General features: G+C 40.6%; 1 protein-coding gene across 1 annotated transcript in view; it reads right to left on the bottom strand.

The window, feature by feature from the left end:
• itgbl1 (integrin, beta-like 1) overlaps window positions 1–22,710 on the bottom strand; it is a 58,021-nt gene extending 35,311 nt beyond the window's left edge. The window contains exons 1-4 of the mRNA XM_086051479.1: window positions 22,425–22,710; window positions 18,708–18,910; window positions 814–960; window positions 79–201 (exon numbers count right to left, since the gene is read on the bottom strand). Coding sequence (XP_085907605.1) covers window positions 79–201; window positions 814–960; window positions 18,708–18,910; window positions 22,425–22,516 — 565 coding nt within the window. The 5' untranslated portion in view covers window positions 22,517–22,710. The remainder of the gene's footprint in view (window positions 1–78; window positions 202–813; window positions 961–18,707; window positions 18,911–22,424) is intronic.
• Between the last annotated feature and the right edge of the window lie 357 nt (window positions 22,711–23,067).

Raw genomic sequence — 23,067 nt, 5'->3', positions numbered from 1 at the left:
TAACAACTTTAGTGTCATACCACAATGATATTAATGTTACAATATTTGTCCAGATGTGAGCGTTGGCCCATACTGTACCTCCACACACTTCACCGGTCTCCTCATCCAGACACTCACTGTCGTCGCACTCGCAGAAGTGTCCCGTCACCAGGCCTTTGTTGTCCTCATTGTTGCACATACAGCTACCACAGTGGCAAGTCCCTTTTCCGCAAAATATTCGTTTCAAGTAAAGTTAATTCCACAAGAGGAGTAAAGGAGAAAATTCAAACATCTATTTGAATGTACATGCACAATAAATTAGTAGGTGCACTACATTGTTTCTAACACAAAATTGTGCCTATAAAAGCTCTATGTTTCCATACATTAAAAATTGTCCCATAAAAAATTAAGGTTTGTTATTTCATATTTGACCACGTTCACCGATGCAAACATGGTGGACATACTACACCAAATACTTGATATTTTTCCCCAAATACTGCATTTTCCCCCAAGTAGGAAATGAACTTATTTTCTTGACATACGTTATAATAAGAAAATAAACTTTTTTTTAATTCTCCAAATTTCTCAATGTTCTACTACTTAGGGAATGACCTTTTCTTTGAAATCCAACTAAATTGTTGCCAGGAGGCTTGTTAATAATAATTTTAAAAAATTAAATCAATATTCCATTAACGCTGCAGTTATAAATGTTTATCTGATGAGTCATTTGAAGGTAAACACGACGATCAATTGATGCTTTAACTCTGCCACCTCTACATTCTAACATAATATTAAACATTAATGAATAATTTACTCCTTAATGCAACAGTGTACCTCTGTTGGAGCATACTACCCCCTGGGGATTTCTGCACTGCTCCCTGCTCTTCTTTCCGGAAAGGTTACACTCCTCTTGAAATTGGCAGGCCTCTCCAAACCAGCCATCGTCACACTCACACTTCCCGCAGTCGCAGTAGCCGTGATCTGAAGGGAAACACCATACACTGCATGCTGTTTATTAACGCCAAACTGATGTGGTTAAAAATGGACCGCAAAGCCCAGGATACATGGGGGGGTTATTGTGGATTTGCGGGAGGAGGTCAAGGTGTTCCCTTAAGTAGCACATTAATAGCAGCATTTTATTAATTCAGCCAAGAGTGTACTTAAGAGGTATTATTTTGCCAATTGCTGTTAGTTGAGACTACAGAAAAAAAAATATTGGGTCCAATGTGCAAATGCCTAACATTTTATGTCAGTCTCCATGAACCAGGAAGTAGTTTGCTCGTGAACAAACAGACGGGAAAATAAACAATGCTGCAATACTGAGTTTGTTGGTTTTTACTATTACTGAAGCTTTTTCTTTTGGTCGAGGATTTGTTTTGTTGCTTTGTCGCTCAAGTCACAACGAGACCTTTCTCTCCATCCCAGCATGCAAATGGTAGCATCCAGCGTTTGTACTGCTATTCCTTGTTTTCTACATTGTTCTTCTTTACGATCAAGAAAGTATCCTACTGTACTACCGCACAAACAGACTGCTCCATGAGTTTTTCGCTTCTGTTAGAGAAACAAATTTTTGTTTGCTTTGTCATTCTTTTGATTTCACGTCTGATAACTATCAAATGGAAAAACAAACAAAATTGGTGCAGCACAATTATTTTCCCTTTTTCAAGATGAATGTTTTCTCTATTTGCCACTCTCGTCATGATGGAAGCATTTCGACCACCCCAGAATGCAAATAGTGGTGTCTAGTCGGTCCTACTAATCTTACATCCTACAATCAATTTTTCGTGAACCAAGAAATAGCCTATTAACAAACCAAACAAACCATCTCATGAACAACGCACCCTGATCGTTTCACATTTTTTAGACAAAATAATTTTTTGTTTTCGACACACAAATCACAATGAAACTGTTACTCCCGGCCAAGAATGCAAATTATACAGTCATATGTGTACTCCTAACATGATTCGACATGAAGCAGAAAATAGCTTCAAATGGCCAAACAAAGTGCAAGAACGGCACTGTACAATTATTTTAATTTTGTTCAACGACCCTTGTGAGCGGTACAGATAATGGATGGATGGATGGATGGATGGATGGATGGATGGATGGATGGATGGATGGATGGAATGAATATATTTTTGCTATTGGCCATCATGATGGAAGCATTTCACCTGCTGCAGCACAGTATGTTCCTAACCTCCTATGACATTATTTGTGAATCAAGAAAAAGCCGACTAACAGACAAAGTTTGCTTGACAATCTTTTCACTTTTGTTAGCGGAATTCATTGCCAAGAGATGATGGAGTCCTGGGTGTAGGCTATCCTGCCTCTTGCCCATCTCACCTGAGATCAGCTCTACCTCACCAATAACCAGAGATGGGAAATCCAGGTCCAGAAAGTAAGGTCCACAATTTCGCTTTAGCCACAGGTGCTTCTACTCAACCGGCAGGTAGACGAGCTCAGTTGATTAAAAGCACCTGTGGCTCAAGCCAAACTGTGGCATGGTTTTTATTATTATTAAGTCAAATTATTAAATAGTTCTTATATGATGCACATAGACTAAGATGTCTAGAGTAATGATTATGTGTACTATTACTCTCTCAGGATGTTTGCGTGAATAAGCTCAGCTCGTGCATGAAGTAATAACGTGACGTTTGCCACCCTTCATTCACGGGACATGAGCGCAATTGTCACACAATCATTTTTACATTGAACACCACCACACTGGATTTGAAATGAAACAAAAAAGATGTGAATTTATTGGAGACTTTCATCTTTAATTTGAGGGGATTTACGGTGCACCAAAATCATCCTGCTGCCCTGCGATTGGCTGGCAACCAATTCAGGGTGTCCCCCGCCTACTGCCCAAAGACAGCTGGGATAGGCTCCAGCATGCCCGCGACCCTTGTGAGGAAAAGCGGTATGGATAATGAATGAATGAAAATCATCCTGCAGGCTGTAGGAATTATAACAGTCGGTCAATTGCCTCGAAGGTTTTGATGACGGGGGCTGGTTAGCTGTTTGCTAGCATCGAATATCCTCGGGTTAAACCAAGTATATATACACATACACACATATATGTTATGCTTTGTTTTGTATTTTGTAGCTGCCTCGATCTTCCTGAGTCACGAATGTGTTGCATATATTTTGCCCACTGAGACTACACGCTGCTTCTCTATTTGATCCACAGCAGTGTTAATTTCATTGACTAAAACTTATCGTCATTAATTTTGTCATGAATATTTTTATTCAGACAAACACGAAATGAAAACTAAAATAGAAATCATTAATTGAGACGATAATGATAACCACATTAACTTGACAAACTTGTCAACGATTAAAAGACGAAAGGAAAAACACAGTCACGAAATCCAGTCAGAAGAAGGAAACATAAGCGTGTAGGAGAAAAGAACCACTCAGAAAATGGAACAGTTGGGATGAAGCGAGAAAAGAACCAATCAGAGGCCAACTTCAGCGGTCACCCGGAAGCAGTCGACAAATGAGACACATACGATGGTTAAAGTCAGAGATAATGACCATTATCGTTATCCTTAAACCGCAGTTACAAATAAGTAGGGTTGGGCACCGAGAATCGGGCATCGAGTGGAACCGGATCCATCACTCCGGTTCTCCCGGAACCATTCAGATTTTAGAATATCGGTGCTAAGTTTCGATTCCTAGTTAGCCGCGCGGAAGAGCTACGAACGAAGTATGACTGATTTAAAAAAAAATGTGCATGCACGGCGCGCAGTAGCGGTGGTCGATACTGGGAATTTTGGTATCGATCCGATACCAAGTAAACTCAGGGTAGCATCGGCCGATACCGATACGATACAGATAGTTTTTGCTTGGAAATGTTATGATCCCTCTTGAATTTGTATATATATATATATATATATATATATATATATATATATATATATATATATATATATATATATATATATATATACATATATATATGTAGAAGAGCGGAGCTTTGAGTGATGTATTGATCCTAGGACAATAGTATCGATTCGATCCAAGTACTTATTTAGTATCGATAATATAGATATTTGGATCGATCCGCCCACCCCTGCCGCCGAAGCTGCGTCACAATAGCACGTAAGCTTGCCCCCACTCGAGCTGCCGTGGTCTTCTCGGTCAGCCGAGCTGACCTGTTCTCTGACCTGTTCTCTGAATCTGAGCCCTGATTGGTCGTTGTGAGCAGTTGTGATGTCATTTTCAGTCGACAGAAGACAAAACGGCCGCCCCCAGAGATGGCTAAAAACGAGTGGATTAATACTTATTCCACAAACGCAATATTTATCAGAATGCCCTGTTTCAACTAGTGGGCTTGTATAAAACATATTCTTGAAAAAAATATGTTTGCGTTGACTTCCGCTTTAAGTATTGTTTTAAATCACAATATTTATATACAGTACTGGGGAGTAGTGTGGGTCTTTAATGGCTACCTCGATCGATCCCATTCACGGAAATGCTGCGCTTGCATGCATTTTGGCCACTGAGACCACACACTTCACTATTTAATCCACAGGTACACTTGAACCTCCATTAATTGATTTTTTTAGTCTCTGTGGTTGGGATGTTAACTATTCAGTTAGTTTTTATTCTGCTAAAAACATAACATTAAAAAAAGTAACTACACAGAGTATTATTTTATAAAAGCCTTAAATAATGCAGTCTAAAGACTGTAAATATGAATTGATCATTGAAACTTTTTGTATTATATCATGAATACACAGGGACAGTGCTGGTATGGGCACGGCCCCCACAACATGGCTAATGTGACCACTACCCAAAAAGGCTTAATGTTGGACCCTGCAGACGGAATCTCCAGAGGCCGACCAGGCAGTGCGTTCTAAATGTTGCACCATTTGCATTTGGCGACAAGGGGCCCTATGCGTCACACTCAATCATCCTCCCGATTCATTCATCATGTAAATGTAGTGTCCTTCTCAAGGGCTGTCTATCAGTCATTAGCAGACTCGTTGCCCATCTATCCTCATTATCATGGCATACACCTTTGAGAATCTGACAAATGAAAAGGGATCCCTAAAGCATTTCAATATCAACATGGACCTTTTCATTTGTGCATATAACTGCTAACACATGCTGCATGTGGGTAATTATTTGACTACCCATAGACCCAGACCAGTATTATTTCCTGACCTCAAACACAGCCATCTCCTTGATCAACAGGCACTTTTTAATGGGTAAACCTAGTATTGCTAAAATTAATGGAATGATTCAACTGAAAAACTTGCTAGTACAACAAACCTTATATTAGAAAACTTTATATACTATTTTTGAAGTGGATATATTTTGTCGACCCTTTCTGTCCTTTCTTTTCTTTTAGGGTAGTCCTACCCAGGTTGCCAAGCAAATAGCATTGTTTTCATTTGTCTTTGTAGTAATTAATTGGAAAATCCAGTAAAACAGACAGAGATCCCTAAAATCAGGATTGAGGAGACAGAATTGGTCCTCGGTTGATATTTTATTTGGTCACTGTGGTTCAGAGTAAAATTATATTTTACACACCCGTCACACAAATGCTTTCTTTGTCAATGTTATGGCAATATATTACATACTCTTGCAAATGCGCATTGTATATGTGTGTTCACTTCCTTTTTCAATTTACGCAATGGGACTGTCAAGTCCCCTGCATGATGTGTGGTTTGCATGCTCCAGCTTTGATCGCTAATTACAGCAACAACACAAGCACAAAAAAGAGTATTTATATATATATATATATATATATATATATATATATATATATATATATATAAATAAATATATATATATATATATATATATAGTTATGTATATATATATATATATATATATATATATATATATATATATATATATATATATATATATATATATATAGTTATATATATTTTTCCTTTAAATAATATATTTTATTAGTATCAATAACTAATATACTAATATAACAATCTGAAAATTGAAACCACAAAGAGAGGTAGGTACAAAAATAAATCACACCCAAATGGTGGACATTTAAAAGTACTTATTTAATCGAGTACCATTGTGATATGTGCTGGCTGTAAAGATTGTTCTTGTAGTGTTGTTGCCGCAAGTACCAATCAAAGATGGCTTTTCGGGCAGGGGACGCAGATCATGCCTTGACAGAGACAACTGGCATGTGTGCCGAGACGCTGAATTGGAATAAAATGTGCCAAACTTAATTTGTGAGATTTAAAAGTGGCATCCACCGCTCTGCATGTATTTGTCTGCCAGCAGTCTACCATAAAAGGGAGTGTGACGACGGGAAACGTCGTATCTTGCTCACACTTTATCCATCCATCCATTATCTATACCGCTTATCCTCACAAGGGTCGCGGGCCTATCCCAGCTGTCTTCAGGCAGTGGGCGGGGGACACCCGAAATTGGTTGCCAGCCAATCGCAGGGCACACAGAGACATCCGCACTCACAATCACACCTAGGGGCAATTTAGAGAGTCCAATCAACTTACCACACATGTTTTTGGAATGTGGGAAGAAGCCGGAGTACCAGGAGAAAACCCACGCAGGCACAGGGAGAACATGCAAACTCCACACAGGGAGGCCGGAGCCGGAATCGAACCCACGACCTCTGAACTGTGAGGCGGATGTCCTAAACAGTCGACCACCGTGCCGCCTTCACACTTTATCGTTCCCAGTAATTCACTCTGTCTTTGGGATGTCACTTCCCACGCTACTACCACCACACGCACACATACGCAAACACACACCCACACGCAAACACACAGCCACACGCACACGCGCACACACACACACACACACAAGGTTAGTCAGCCAATCAGCCTCTGAGCAATCCCCGGATACAACCAATTGGGGCCAGAGGTGCATTTGCCAACTGGTGTTGTAGTGTTACGATGATCAAGGAGAAGACGGTGACTCAAAATCTAACTTAATTTCCGTTATGCAGTTAAAATTATTAACTACCATATTTTCCGGACTATAAGTTGATCCGGCGTACAAGTCGCACCAGCCATAAAATGCATAATAAAGGGGGAAAAAAACATATATAAGTCGCACTGGGGAAAAAATCATATATAAGTCGCACTGGAGTATAAGTCGCATTTTGGGAGGAAATTGTGCGCTTAGTACACATCATTTCCACCGAGTTGCGGTAAGATAACTTTAAACTCACCAAAACGATTGTAGATCGCTTAAATAAGTCTTTTTATTTATCCCAGACCATGTAGAATGTTTCCAAGCCTCAAAAAGTATTTATGTATTCGGTCGTAATGATGTCTTCTTCTCCACTCTGCTGAGTGTGCTCCTCCTTACGTGTGTGGCTGCATGATGCAATACCCCAGCCAGAGGCAGGCAAACTGCATGTTTGTGGTTCATTCTTATTCAACCATCGTCTGTAAGTAACTTAGACAATTGTGTGTACTGGTAATGACCATGCAACATTTATATAGGAGCTAAATTGAGGCTGATTGTACTGTGTTGTTGACTGAACATACTAATCGCTATAGGTCCGCTGATAGTGTAGTGGTACACACGCCTGAGTTGTGTGCGGGCAGCGTGGGATCGATTCCCGCTCAGTGACAGTGTCTATGTGTGCCCTGCGACTGGCTAGCGACGAGTTCGGGGTGTAGTCTGCCTTTGCCCATTGACGGCTGGGATAGGCTCCAGCAACTCCCCGCGACCCTGTATAGGATAAGCGGTTTGGAAGATGACATGACATGACATGACATGACTAATCGCTATTGCTAATGCTAATCGCGGTTGCTAATCATTAGCATGTCTGCCTGTTTGTGGTTTATTCTTGTTCAACCATCGTCTGAAAATAACCTAGACACCTTGTGTGTAATGACATTTGTATGCGAGCTGAATTGTGGATGATTGTACGTTGTTGACTCAATATACTAATCGCTATCGCTAATGCTAATCGTGATCGCTAATCGTTAGCATAGGCTCATTTTGTTCATGTCTATGAAAATACATGTGTATGTAATGCATAGATTGATAGTATTTTCTGTTTCTTGTGCAGTTTCACAATATAAACAGGCAACTTTGCTGCACACCTGGAGTCAGTGGAGTTTGCTTGTGAATGTTTAGCTGTTTGGGTAAGCTGGCTTCCTCGACTAGCAAGACCTGTTAGTTTAACAAAACATTAGACTTTAACCGTTTAAATTATTCATGCATTTTAATAGCTTTTAGGACGTATCTTATGTTTCTTTATGTTGGTTACAATAACATGTGAAATGATATCGAAGTAATTGTCATGGCTTGTTAGTGCTGACTTGTATTTATGATGTTTTGTCTCCCTCTGCAGGTGCTTTAGCGCTAAAGCGCCTGCAGAGGAAGGCAAAACATAAGTCACAAGTCAGCACTAACAATCCATGACAGTAATGTGTTAATAATTTCACACATAAGTCGCTCCAGAGTATAAGTCGCACCCCCGGCCAAACTATGAAAAAAAGTGTGACTTATAGTCCTGGAAAATTCGGAAAATTATTTTTATTTGAAAAATAGATGACTACATAATGAATCATGTACTGTATTGCTATTAATTGACTACATTATTCAAATGGAATTTCATTATGACTCAATTTTTGTATTTCTAAATTTAGTTTGTCAGATCCATTATTATTGTCAGAAATATATCTTCCAAACCGCTTATCCTATACAGGGTCGCGGGGAGGTGCTGTAGCCTATCCCAGCCGTTAACGGGCGAAGGCAGACTACACCCCAAACTGGTCGCCAGCCAGTCGCAGGGCACACACAGACACCGTCACTGAGCGGGAATCGATCCCACGCTGCCCGCACACAACTCAGGCGTGTGGACCATGACACTATCAGTGACTGGTCAGAAATGTATATATTTTTTTAAATAATAAACACAATTCAAATAAATAAATCCTCAAAAATATTCACAAAGAGCCCTGTATGTGTTCACACAGTCATTGGCATTCACACCAAAATATGTCATGTCATGTCATCTTCCAAACCGCTTATCCTATACAGGGTCGCGGGGAGTTGCTGGAGCCTATCCCAGCCGTCAATGGGCGAAGGCAGACTACACCCCAAACTGGTTGCCAGCCAGTCGCAGGGCACACATAGACACTGTCACTGAGCGGGAATCGATCCCACGCTGCCCGCAAACAACTCAGGCGTGTGTACCACTACACTATCAGTGGACCACACCAAAATATCTATTGGGTTATTCCATGGTTATTCCATCCTGTATGTCCTTCACCCTTCACAAGAGTTGTTTTGGAGGTTTGAGTTATTCTTGCTAACTAACATAAAAACTGCCAGGAATCCTTCCTTGTCAGGGGTAACAGAAAATCGTGAACATTCAGATGCTTATGATCTGATGATGAAGCTGCTCATGATCTAACTACAGGAGTGTTCATCTTCGGTCTTCGAGGGCCCCTATCCAGCATGTTTTAGATGTCTCCCTCCTCCAACACATTTTATTCAAATGATCAGCTAATCAGAAAGTTTGATAATGATCCTGATCATTTGAATCAGATATGTTGGAGGACGGTGACATTCAAAAAAGGCTGGACGGGGGGCCCTCGAGTTGGACGCCCTTAATCCAACATGTCTAAAATATCTTGGGTCAACATGAGATGTGTTGTTTAAGCAATGTTTTAATGATCAATGATTGCACGAGAATATCACTCAGGATAGCAAAGACCTATTCGGTTGTTCATTTGTCGGCTACTTCCTGGTTTATGGAGGATGACAATGACAAGGGGCGGTTCCATTATGATTCTTGTGGCATGGAATGTTCCATGCGTGTTAGAATCCTTGAACCTCACCAAAAGTTAATAGGTTCTTCCTTGGCTTTTGTGAAGCACCTCTTCAACTAACTGTCTCGCAAGCTAACTGTATTATGTATTTATTATGTATGTCAAAATGACTGCTGTGAAAACGGTGATCCAGTCATTTTGCATAATACTGTACTGTAGATATTACATATTCACTTAATTTGCTCGATCACACATTTCTGTGACTAATTATCGCTTTCCTCCTATCCTTGTGGGTGTCTGAGTGTGAGAGGAAGTCATCTCATGTTGACGGCGGACTAAAAAAAGAACAGCAGACACCCATATTTGTAAGTGCCACCCAAGAAGAGAAGCACTCTCCTTTTGGCTTGTCATGTTTCAAGACCAGGTGGAACGGTGGTCGACTGGTTAGCATGTCCACCTCACAGTTCAGAGGTCGTGGGTTCGATCCCGGCCCCGGCCTCCCCGTGTGGAGTTTGCATGTTCTCCCCGTACTCCGGTTTCCTCCCACACTCCAAAAACATGCATGGTAAGTTGATTGGACTCTCTAAATTGCCCCTAGGTGTGATTGTGAGTGCGGATGTTTGTCTCTGTGTGCCCTGCGATAGGCTGGCAACCAATTCAGGGTGTCCCCCGCCTACTGCCCGAAGACAGCCGGGATAGGCTCCAGCACGCCCCGCGACCCTTGTGAGGATAAGCGGTATCGAAAATGGATGGATGGATGGGTGTTTCAAAACCGACAGGATGTTCTGGCACTGGTCTCAGCAGCAGAAAGTGTTTGTGGCGCACCGTGGACTGTCAAGACTTGAGTGGCGTTTTTCCTCCCAGCAGCCCACACTGGAATCATTAGGTGACTCACCGCATAGCGAATGGCTCGCTTAGTGTCCAAAGTAAAAACATATGAATATAAAATATGTACTGGTATTTGAAGTAAAACAACAACTCTACCTCCAAATACTGAAAACCAATAGGACTTACGACTACTCCAACAGTACACAGTGGACATTGTCACGGTACTCATTGAATGTAAGGTTTGCTCCATATTTGGTTACTTCCACTCCAGTAACCTTTACGGAACCTTTAAGTTCCAGGCACTACAACATTGTTTTTTGTACTACAAAGAACTTTATCCCAGGACAAAAAAAAAAACTTTAGCGGACCATTGTATGTATGGGCCGACAGGAACTATTTTCTAAATGCAGTTCTGGGGTACTTAACTGGGACAAAAGAAGACCCTGCCAGTACTGGGCTGGTACTTTCAAGAAGTCCAAGGACCTTTGAGTCAGCAGTGTTGCATATATATGACAGGAACATTTTAGCCGCAGGGATTCCAAGCTGTTAAGGGAAAATACAGCTCTACTATGTTCAGTGCTGTAGACCCCGCCCAATTAGGTTCCTAGATCTCTTTTGTCTTACCCCGTTGCTTCCTTTGCAGGATCTTCTTTTGGCCCTGATAAATTACCCTATTTGGTCTTTTCTGATCCCTGTTGTTGCTATTGTTTTCTTGTTCCCCTGGCCTAAGCGCACAATGGTCCTCTCATGTAGTTCCTGTGGTTGAAATGTGTTACTGGTTACTCATAGACTACTTGGGGTTTCTTGAGGACCACCAGTGGTCCGTGGACCACACTTTGAGAAACGTAACCTCAAGTGATGGTGGCAAATTATTACATCGTCTGGCATCTATTGCAAAACCCAACAGCAGTTACTTAATTCTTGTACTGCATTTGGAGGCGTTTGATGTGTACTGCTGCTGACACAATGCCCCTTGGGTGGGATCCTCGCTCACTCTTGGCAGTCGGGCCTGTAATCTCGGGGGCTCCAGCCAGAAAAAGAACAGGGGTCGCAACAATGAGCAGTGTTCTGTATCGGAGACCCGTTTGGCTCATCTTTAGCAGTTCCACTGTACCTAACCAAGTGTAGGGTATGTACTGATTTCTGTGAGTTAGCAAGGATGATGCTAAAATACATGAACTTTTTTTGACTGTTGGGGCACGGGCCAAGGAAGAACCAATTTCCTGTCAGATCCTGATTAAAGACCCTGTAAAATGAATTCAGAGATTTGTTTCAACTAACATTATGCATGTTTGAAGATAAAAGATGAAACATGCAAAGTCTGCGAACTAATGTATGTAGTACCCAATTGTGGAAACAATGAGCTCTCTTTTCATGACCAGTGCAAATCTGCGGAGGGAAAGGCCAAGTGTTGGTGTTACCAAGTGTTGGTAATTTCACAAACCCACATAAGCTGGTGCACTTAACTCATTCACTGCCAGGCATTTTCAGACCCTCTTTTAGCCTAACATTTGAAAAAATTAAAAAAAAATATACCATAAATAACTTCTGGGATTGAACGGCTGGACGGTGAAAAGACAAATTCGTCTATGGCATTGAATAAGTTAAAAAAGGGTGGTTTGCACCTTTGTGGGTATATACACAGTCAACCTCATTTGCCACCAATCAAAGCAGCTGCTCTCATTACAAACGGGTAACCTTATTAAATCTAGAATGAGCTAGTGAATTACTGAGCCAACTTAAATATATCTGCAGACCTCATGCCCCAAATCGTTCATATTCAACATCCCCCCCAGCCTCACATTGCATCGGATTATTTAAAAACTCTCTCTCTCTCTCTCTCTCTCTCTCTCTCTCTCTCTCTATATATATATATATATATATATATATATATATATATATATATATATATATATATATATATATATATATACATCCATCCATCCATTATCTATACCGCTTCTCCTCACAAGGGTCGCGGGGCGTGCTGGAGCCTATCCCAGCTGTCTTTGGACAGTAGGCGGGGTACACCCTGAATTGGTTGCCAGCCAATCGCAGGCCACACAGAGTCAAACAGCCACACTCACAATCACACCTAGGGGCAATTTAGAGAGTCCAATCAACTTACCATGCATGTTTTTGGAATGTGGGGAGGAAACCGGAGTACCCGGAGAAAACCCACGCTGGCACGGGGAGAACATGCAAACTCCACACAGGGAGGCCAGGGCCTGGATCGAACCCACAACCTCTGAACTGCGAGGCAGACGTGCTAACCAGTCGACCACCGTGCCGCCCTATATATATATATCTATATATATATCTATCTATATCTATATATCTCTCTCTCTCTATATATATATATATATATATATATATATATAAAACTATGATGGTCATAATAATCAAAAATATTATTGTTATTAGGATTATTAATATGTGTCCAATGAATTTATTTCTGCGTTGATTCTGAGGCTTTGATGTCTGATGTTGTTATATTTATGAATTAATTGCATTTGACATCCACACACATGTCAGTAGACCTCAGAATCTGTCTGCCTGCATCCCCAATTAAATACACCAAATTTGCCTTGGACTGGTGGTTCAAGCAGGCGTATCCTTTAGACAATATAAAATATTCCAAACACACCAGAGGAAAATACTCTCCTCGGCATGGAGATTCAAAGTTGGAGAGAGTGGAAAAGACTTCACGTGGCTATTCAGTGAGAAGAAGGGAGGGGGAGATATATTTTTTTAAAGGCAATGCCACGTTGAGCCTGAACACCACAAGCTATTACAAAAAGATGTCAAATAGCCCCAGTTGCTGTATTTTATTTAGAGGTTATTGTGACAAATTTGTAAACAGCTTCCATACAACTGACTTGAAACTGACTGAAAAATGTTCAGATTCTATAGCGATGTGAAGATGAAGAGAGTGAGGAGGAGAAAAACAATGGAAAGAATATGACAAGACATTTTTGCACATTTGGCGAGCAGATGTTGGTCAAGGCAACCACAATGTTGCTCTGCTGGAGAATCTCCCTGCTATGAGAATTTGGTAGAGTTTTGTACAACATAGTGAATACCTTAAGTAGAAACAAGGTCAAACTTTGTCATCTATGATCCATGCTATATTCATGTACAGACAGTGTTTTAAGGGATGTTTTAACATTCAAACAAGTGTAAAAAAATATGTTAATCAAGATCTAGAGACAGTAGAACACCTTAGTGAAGATGGACTGCATTTTAAAACATTCTTAAAAGTCATACAAGAGTAAAAAACTAACAAAAAGTTATAAAGGCAACATGATAGTGTTGCAGAATCCTCTGACTTCACGTAACTATACCTGTTTCATTTCATATAAATATACAGCTAAGGCTGTGTTGAGGCTGCACCTTCTTTTCAAATAGGCTTTGCAGATATTCCATGGAAAAATTAAAAAATCAACACATTGTTAACCCTGACACTTGGTGAACTGAGGTACAACTTTTAAATTTTAATTTTAATTGAACCCATATCCTAACCAGTGGCGTGCAAAGCACAGTGAATGCTCGGGGCGGCAGGACATTTTAGATGCCCTCGAAATAAAAAATCGACAGGGTGTGAGGGGGAGGTAAGGAGGACATAACCCTTCCCAACTCTGTGCCCCTTAAGCATTTCCATAAGTACACTCGGTGATAGCCATGATGACCCTAAACATTTTTGTCTAGGATCTATGGATGCCCCACTTTCGTGGTCCACCCTATGCACGCCCCAAATCCTAACCCCATAGTTGCGTAACATCAAAGCCATATTGTTTAGAGTAGAATATTTCTGCCGTTCTACTACCAGTAAATGATGTCTTAATGGAATGTATGGCATCTTATCAGGGAACACACCCAAGCAAAAATGCTTTGAGCGGCCACTGATATCTGCCTTGAGACTTTTATTTCACACTGTTTACTGTACTGGTATATATAAATCCATCTTTAAAATTTCTATACTGCTTGTCCTCATTAAGGTAATTGTAATTTTGCCCTCATATAAAATGAAAACACACCAGCAAACATTCTGACTGCATGGTGAAAAGGAACATTTCCCAATGGTGTGTTCCCATTCAAGAAAAAAAGGAAGCAAAACACATTCACACACGCACCCCCTCACACACTCATGCAGTTAAACGAATTTTTAAAAAAAAGTTTAAAAGAGGATTATGCCTCCAGTTCTGTAAAAACATTGTGATTTTTTGCTGAGAGTAAAGTGCCAAAGACATCCTAGTATTTATTCATCTCTCTAATCATCCCTGAATGGAACATGGATATTTCTGCATGAGAATGAATACCATACAGTATACGTCCCTGTAATACCTCCTCCACCTCTGCTTTTACAGAACAACAAAAACACCCCCAAGCACTTCAGTCTAAAGAAACAGGATAGTATGGAGTTGAGACTGAAAGCTATGAAAGGAAACAAAAGCTCTGCCTTTGAAGGCACACTCCATACAACGTAGTGAAGAAAATAACAGATCTTAAAGAGTTTGCATTATGGAAACAGTGAAAAACTTCAACGTAAAAGAGTGTCTCAATTTTGAAAACGTAAAAGGCAACAGAGATAAGGGGAGAAATAGACTGATGACCAGTTTTCGACAAAAGACGAGGAGGTTTGCTCTGTTCCATCCGATATGCTTTGATATTTCTGCTGGTCTGTTATGCACTTGTATCTGGTAGAGTGGCTGCGCTATAGCCAGATCCTTTACATGTCAGTGTTTTTTGGTGCGTTAGTGTGCATCAAGGTGTGAAACACAATCCCTCCTCAGATGCCAAGCAGTGCTGCAGTGAGTGAAAGCCCATTATCGGGGGCCGAAAAGTCGGGCCTCATCGTTCCAGACTGCTGAACCGTAATGAGCTTCTCGCAGCAGCCCTGTTGTCTGCCCAAATAAATCACTCGCAAAGCCATCACGTGCAACCGCCGTCCGAGCCTCTTTTCATATCTCTATTACTGTAGACCTCCTGCCCATATGCAACTGTGCCTTTTCGACTATTCAACCCTGACATCTGGATACAGGTAATTACACACACATACACACAGGCCTATACAACAAAATACCATGCATCTCACCCGGTTACTGTCACAGAAAAGATAAATAACACTAGGCACACAATAGTGCATCTACCCATTTTCCCAGACAACCAACCACACACTGTTACTGAGTGGAAAATGAACCCACGTTGCCTCTACCGAACCACTGAATGGTCAGTGACTGCATAATGCATGTGGTCACAGAAGCACAATTGTGCTTGTGTTTACATCACACGTTGCACAGTGCCATACTAGTATCGATTGCAATGTGTGCAGCTAATGACAATTATGTCGTGTAATGAACCAAGTACGAAATAGCAACATACACACACTGGACTCTTATAAGTAAACCTGCATAATACCCTTGCTTACAAGGCTTTTTTCACCTGCAGCAAGCAAAGTTATGTTTTCAAATTTGCACTGCTGCATAGCGGTAAGACCATACAGTTGATGCGTTTTATTAATTTAAATTGAGATACATGTATTTGTTTGTGTCCGGCGGATTGGTTAGGTTTGAATCCGGGCCCCGGCCTTCCTGTTTGGACTTTACATGTTCTTATTGTGACTGCGTGGGTTTTCTCCAGGTACTCCGGTTTCCTCCCATGCTCCAATATTATGTTTGATCGGGTAATTAAAGATTCCAAATTGTCTGTAATTTCGAATGTTTGTTTGTCTATTTCTGCCATCTGTGATTGGCCGGCGACCAATGGAGGGTCAAGCATGCATCTTGCCCAAAGACAGCTAGGATAGTCTCCAGCGCAACCCAAGTGAGGATAAGCAGTTTAGATAATGAGCAATGAATGTTTGTTTCCTTTCCATTGATTGACAGTGAGAAGAGTAATCAGTAGTCAGCTAATACAAAACAAAACAGTCAACAAATACTTTTTTTTTTTTTTTTTACAGAAATGTCTTCGAATTTTGCAGTATGAATCATAAGAAAACTGTTCCCCCTTTCACAGAATCCTAAAAAGTACATTCTTTTTAATCATCTTAAACCGGTGCACAACGAGCTGCGTGGCCGAAAGTGACTGAAACAGACGACTCCCAGCCATAGACTAGGGAACTGTACTTCTCACACATAATCAACACACTGCAATGAAAAAACTGCAAACGTTGACAGAGGTTTGCATTCTGTCACTGATGGACGGCTATTTTGCTGACATTGACGATAGACGGGAAACTAAAAAAAAAAGACAGACTTAGCACGGAAGGAAGTGGGTTTTCGTCCATCAGTGAAATTGTCACTAACCAGGTCAAGTACAGACGAACCTCTCAGTCCGTCACTGACGGATGCCCGTTTTGCTGACAAGAGACAGAAACCCACCCCGCCTGTCTTGTGTGCGTTTGTCCACGGGGTTCTTAGAGAGAACCGCATTGGCCATATGTTTGAGACTGACTGTCCTGTTTTCAATAGGATCAGTGCAGGGACTGTGATGGCCGGCTATGGTTGGCTAAGGAGGCAAAACCAAAACAAACTTTGCCCTATGGCACATTTTTTACACTAGAAAAATCTCATGGCATACCACTAAACAAAAATTTCAAAAGAAGCACTGTATATAGATCTACTGAAATAATTAATTATCTCGTCTCAGTTTACTCATAAATGCACTTGGTGTGAAAGCTGGGCCTTTTTAGTTGAATTATTCTGGAAGACTTGGCAACGGGGATGCGCAGGTTTATTGTATCGTTGCCATCTAATCGAAAAGCATTTACCGTAATTGTTCTGCCTCTTACTATATTTCACTGGCATATACATGATTTGTATTCAATAGTTAATAGTTTTTGGGATAAATTAAGTAAAATTGGATAATTATTTCCCATTGCAGCCTACAAAGTAACACATGGATGGACAATTGAATGGACATCTTGCATTCCATGTATTTTTTTGCATTCTAATAAAGACACTGAAGAATGCTCAGTAGGGCCATTACAGTATTGGTAAACCAACAAACGTATTAATGAACCTAGACTTTTGCACAGTAGTGAATGTGGAACTTTGTCGATATACTGCATATGAACATACAGTAGTATATAAGCCCTTTTTCATAGTACTAGTTCTATTCCGAAACAACCTGGTTTGGCGCTTTTCCATGACACTTTTTGGGAGCCGTGGGGTTACAATGGTGCCGTTCTTCAGAACCTCTTCCAACCGGATCCAACAGATCTGGGCGTTTCTTTCACAGATGTGGCAAGGAACCCCACTGCACACACCCATTTCCTGGTTTTAAGTAAGTAAAACAGGTGTACGCCGGCCGCCGCCAAGTCATAGAAATACAGTATATACAGTACACACATATTGTGTTTTACAATACTTCACCAGATTTGCCATTTCATATGTACCAATGAGTTAAATATTGAAGCTTGTGCTAAAAAGTTTAGCGAGCTGCACGCACCTCGCCCGGTCCAGTTACTTGAATTAGGGTGAGCTAATTCGAATGACTGAGAGGTCTCCAAAGGGAGGGTGAGGCGCGTCCCGTGGAACCGTCGTTCAGCCGCAGTCTGTAGCCTTGGCGGTCCCCCAGCCTGATGGTCATGGCCCCTGCCTCGGGAGTGGCAGACTGGGGCGGCCGCCAGAGGGCTTTTGACATCTGAGGATGACGATGACGAAATGATGCTGGTGTCAGCCTAGGCCGAGTGAATGAGAGCTCGCTCTAATTGAACTGAATGGACCCAGCAACATGTACACGGCTCGCAAACATTTTTACCACAAGCTATATCGCTATTTTATCCATTGGTACATATGAGAATGTAACTATGGATAAGTATTGTTGTAAAATCCAATATACAGTACATGTACTGAATAAACTGTATGTCTTGGTGGCAGACGGTGGGTAGCTGTCTCTCACCGGCTTATATATATATATATATATATATATATATATATATATATATAAACCCCCCCGCAATAGAACATTTTTAGTGTGTTTTTTTGGGAGGCAAAGGGAAATAATACATGCGGCCAGTTGTCCACCCCTGTTGTAATAGAACAGAAGCTTATGTTCTAACAGAAGTACAAAAAGTACTGTTATAGCTCTTTTGACAACTTCAGTGAATCATCTGCTTGTGTTGCATATGTCATGGCATCCGCTTTGTGTACGCACCATTACAATTTTTTTCATTGTGTGTGGCACAGACCCAGTCATGGCACTCGCAGCGAGGCCCATAGAATTTCCCTGGATCTGACGCCTGGCACACGCACACACCGCAGTCACACTTGCCCCTCCCGCTGCAGATGTTGCCATCGGGTGTCCGGCAGCGACGCAGGGAAGACTCAGCGGAGAGTCGACACACGCCCACCACCTGGCTAATAAACAACAAAGAAGAGCAAGGGTTATCTTTAGAGTCTTCCAAAAGAAGAAAGGAATTCAGCTTTGTGAACACTGCCAAAAACCTGTAGTTGTGATTATGGGAATTTATCCCATGATATTTGCACAAAAGTCAGATTTGTAAACCACTTAAGCCCATATCCCACTAAGCACCGAAGATTTGTAAGTGTTTGCGAACATAGCGAATGTTGATTTTTCGTCAGGGTTTGTTCACGGTCGCACTCGCAAACAGTTTTAACTGTCGCAAACAGTTTTGGATTGTCTGGCATATGTTTTTGCGACCGTTTGCGGCCTTGAATGAACCCTGACCTAAAAATCAACATTCACTACATTCGTAAACGCTCGCAAATCTTTGCTGGTCAGTGGGATACGGGCTTAAACACTGCCAATGATCAGGTGTTGTGTTCATTGGAACCTACTCTGTGCCAGCTGCACAAGTCAGTTATGTGAATCAATACACTGCCAGTGTTCAAGGGTTGAGATCATGTGAATGTATTCCGCCCCAGCTGCATAAGTCAGCTATGTGAACCACTAAACTGCTAGTGATAAAGGATTGAGGTAAGGAGAATCTATCCAACAGCAATTGCACACATCAGTTATGTGAACCTCAGCACCGCCACCAGCAACCAAAGGTTGAAGTCATGCAAATCCTGACCATAACAGCCAGAAAAAAAGGAAACCATGTGGACCACTACACTACCAATGACCTGGAATTGAGGAAATAGGAATTTATCGTACACCAAATGCACAAGTCAACCATATGAACAACTGCACTACCAGTAACCCAGGGTTGGGGTCATGCAAAGCGATCCCACACCAGGAAATTAATGTCAACCAAGTGAATCGGTATACTTGCAATGACCAGGAGTTGAGGTAATGGAATCTATTCCATGACAGTTGCATGAAAGCCAGGGAGAGTGTGGTTGAAGTCAACTGTCCCACACCAGCTGCACAAATCATCTGTGCGAACCACTACACTGCCAGTGACCTACGATGGAGGTCAGGGAAATCTGTACAATGTCAAGAGCACGCAAGTCAGCAATGTGGACCACTAAACTACCAATGTTCTGAAGTTTAGGTCACAGGTCTAAAGTCCTTCCACATCAATTATTATTACACTATCAGACAAGCATGCCTTTGCAGATATTTGTGTAATAGGACAGAAAGAGTAAATCTCCAAACTGTTTCCACTACTTTAAAGTGGAAGTCAACCCAAACATTTTTTTCAAGAATATGCTCTACGTGGGCCCGCTAGTTGAAACACGCCATTCCGATTAGTATTGCGTTTGTGGAATATAAGTTAAGCAGCAAAATCCAACTGTTTTTAGCCATCTCAGTGGGCGGCCACTTTGTCATTTGTGTCGACTGAAAATGACATCACAGATGCTCAGGGCTCAGATAACGACCAATCATGGCTCAGTTTAAGAAAACAGGTGAGCTGTGATTGGTCGTTACCTGAGCCCTGAGCAACTGTGATGTTATTTTCCGTCAACAGAAGTGACAAAATGGCCGCCCTCTGAGATGGCCAAAAACAGGTGGATTAACTCTTATTCCACAAACGCAATATTTATCAGAATGCCTAGTGGGCCTGCATAGAAAATATTCTTGAAAAATATATGTTTGGGTCAACTTTCCCTGTAAAAGAATCATTTGTTCGAAATGTCTTGTTGAGATGGTGGATTAAGATTCTGGGCAAACTACCCCTTGATTGATGAATTAATCTGCTTTTCTTTTCAAGTTGCTCGCCTGTGGATGTCACATGCACCCAACATTGTAATTAAGAGGCTTTGTTCTCCTTCAGTTGCCAAGATTACACCTCCATCCACTTCACTTTTGTTTTGAGCAGTGCAGGACCTTCATTAATGAATGACTCACATCCACTTTAGCTCTCATATTGTTATACTTGTTTTTTTTTGTTTTTTTTTAAAGTGGAGAAATTCAAAAGCTACTGCTGCTTCCTGTGGTTAATGCATGTGTGGGTTTGCCAACAAATACAACAGAAGTGGACAACAAAACACCAAGATGACCTTTAGCCTCTAATCAGTAAACTTTCCATTCAGCAGAGAAGAGGCATTAGGTACAGCTTTACAATCATAATTAGATTAATCACAGGAATGCTTTCAATGTTTAATGGTTCTCTTTTTCTTTTTTTTTTTTTAACATCAAGTGCCACATAAAAAAAGTCTCTCCACCAACACCAAATGGCACCATAATAACAACCAAATGCAGTAAAAATAAACAGAGGGAAAAACTACATCTAATATTTTTGTAAGCCATTGTAACATTATGTGCAAATTGAAAATTACCACTGTGCTTAAAACATAGGGGGAAAAAAGCTGTACTCAAATTAATTAATGAAATTATTAATTAATTAATTACATTAAAACATATTGTGCACAAAAGTTAAAAGATGTACCTAAATAGATTTTTGAAAACAAGCAAGTTTAATCAACAAGATATTGAATGTAAATGTATTAACCTTCAAAATTAAATACAACTGAACTGTACTCAAATTTTCAGTACTGGATAAGACAAAAATGTAGGTAACCGCACAGTTTGAACATTTAATTCAGTGATTCTTTGGCATACCACTAGGGGGCACCCATGTACTAGTACTCCTGCACTATGGGACTCACTGTACTGGAAAGTGCAACCACAATAGCAAACATAAATCTAAAGGGGTCAATAAAAATCAAATATTATTAAATGAAAAATCTGTTATATTCATTCTCAATAGATGGCAGGCATGCCTATAAGTGCCACTAGTGTATAGTGACTGATTTTACAAACAAACTGGTAAAAAATTTGGATAATTGCAGTGGGATGAATAGTGGTAGCACGCATATGGTTCAGTCTTGATGCTTGAAGGATTGCATAAATAACTATAGACGATAACATAAAATATAGGTATGATTAGTATGCATTGTATTTTTATAAGTAGATTGCATGTGTTTAACCTAAACAATTTGAATAAAATATTAAATTATTTCCACACAAAAAATCAACAAGAAGAATGACTGTGTTCAATTTAAAATGCTGTCATTATTAGAATTAAATGTAAAAATACAATATAATTTGGAAAATGAAATGTGTTTTCATTTAACAAATTGGAAAAACAATTTGAACTCATTCCACAGAATCCAACCGAACATATCTTATTATTGTTTATTGATGTGAATGCCCAATGCATGTTTAAAATGATATTTTTTTAAAGGTTCTCTGCAGCTTTATGTAATAACAAAAGAGTTGCAAACAAAAACTTGCACCACATTTAAAAGTAAGACTTAAGAGTTGAAAAACAGACCAAAAAAGTTATAGTACAAACAGCATCTCTGCACTCTCATAGACATTCAACATTTCGACACTGCGTGTTGCATTGTCTTCGTCAGCAAATTCTGCACCTTCTTTCCCCACAGCACCCTCATCTCATCCCAATATAAACATGAAAAACATATCTTTACATGTGAAGTATGAAGTTATACCGATACTCACCTCACGGACTGTAACAATGTGTCCTCCACACTTGAGAGCAGAATTAGAATCAGCGGCACTAGCACGGGCTGCACCCAAACTTCAGTGTGCATGTTTAGATCCCACAGTTAACCTGAAGTTGAAGTAGCTTGAAGGAATTTTCCCAGTCTCCCTTCACTGACAGTTGCAGGAAGAAGAAGAAAAAAAGAGGGGAGAGAAAATGAACGGCGGAGAGAAAAAGCAGCAGGCTGGCCTGATCTCTTCTCTTACAAGTGCCTTTCATTAGTTGTGACTCTCAGGCGCAGTCCTGGCCAAGAGTTCTACGGGGGGAAAACTGCCAAAATGAAAAGTTCACTCACCAGTTTAAGAATGTAATGAGAAGCAGACTGTTATTATTTTTTTGTTTCATTTTTTCCCCTTTCTTTCTTTTTTCCAGATGATCCTTTTCATGGACTCAGGACCAGCCACCAGAATTTGTTTCACATGGACAATAGAAGAAAATATATAAGGCTAAGGCACAAATATACATTGTGAAGTGATGGAGCATCAAATGCCCAAAATGTTGTACAAGATCTAATGTTTTTGGAACCTGATAAAATATGAGAAAAAAACAAATCTGCCCCAAACGTCGCACATGCTTTTGGAGGCCGAACAGTCAACATGC

This window comes from Filicampus tigris, chromosome 14, assembly GCF_054856515.1.
Source record: "Filicampus tigris isolate MCC_2025a chromosome 14, RoL_Ftig_1.0, whole genome shotgun sequence".
Lineage (NCBI taxonomy): Eukaryota > Metazoa > Chordata > Actinopteri > Syngnathiformes > Syngnathidae > Filicampus > Filicampus tigris.
Note: the sequence above shows the minus strand (reverse complement) of the source record. Positions and strands in the feature narration are given on the sequence as shown.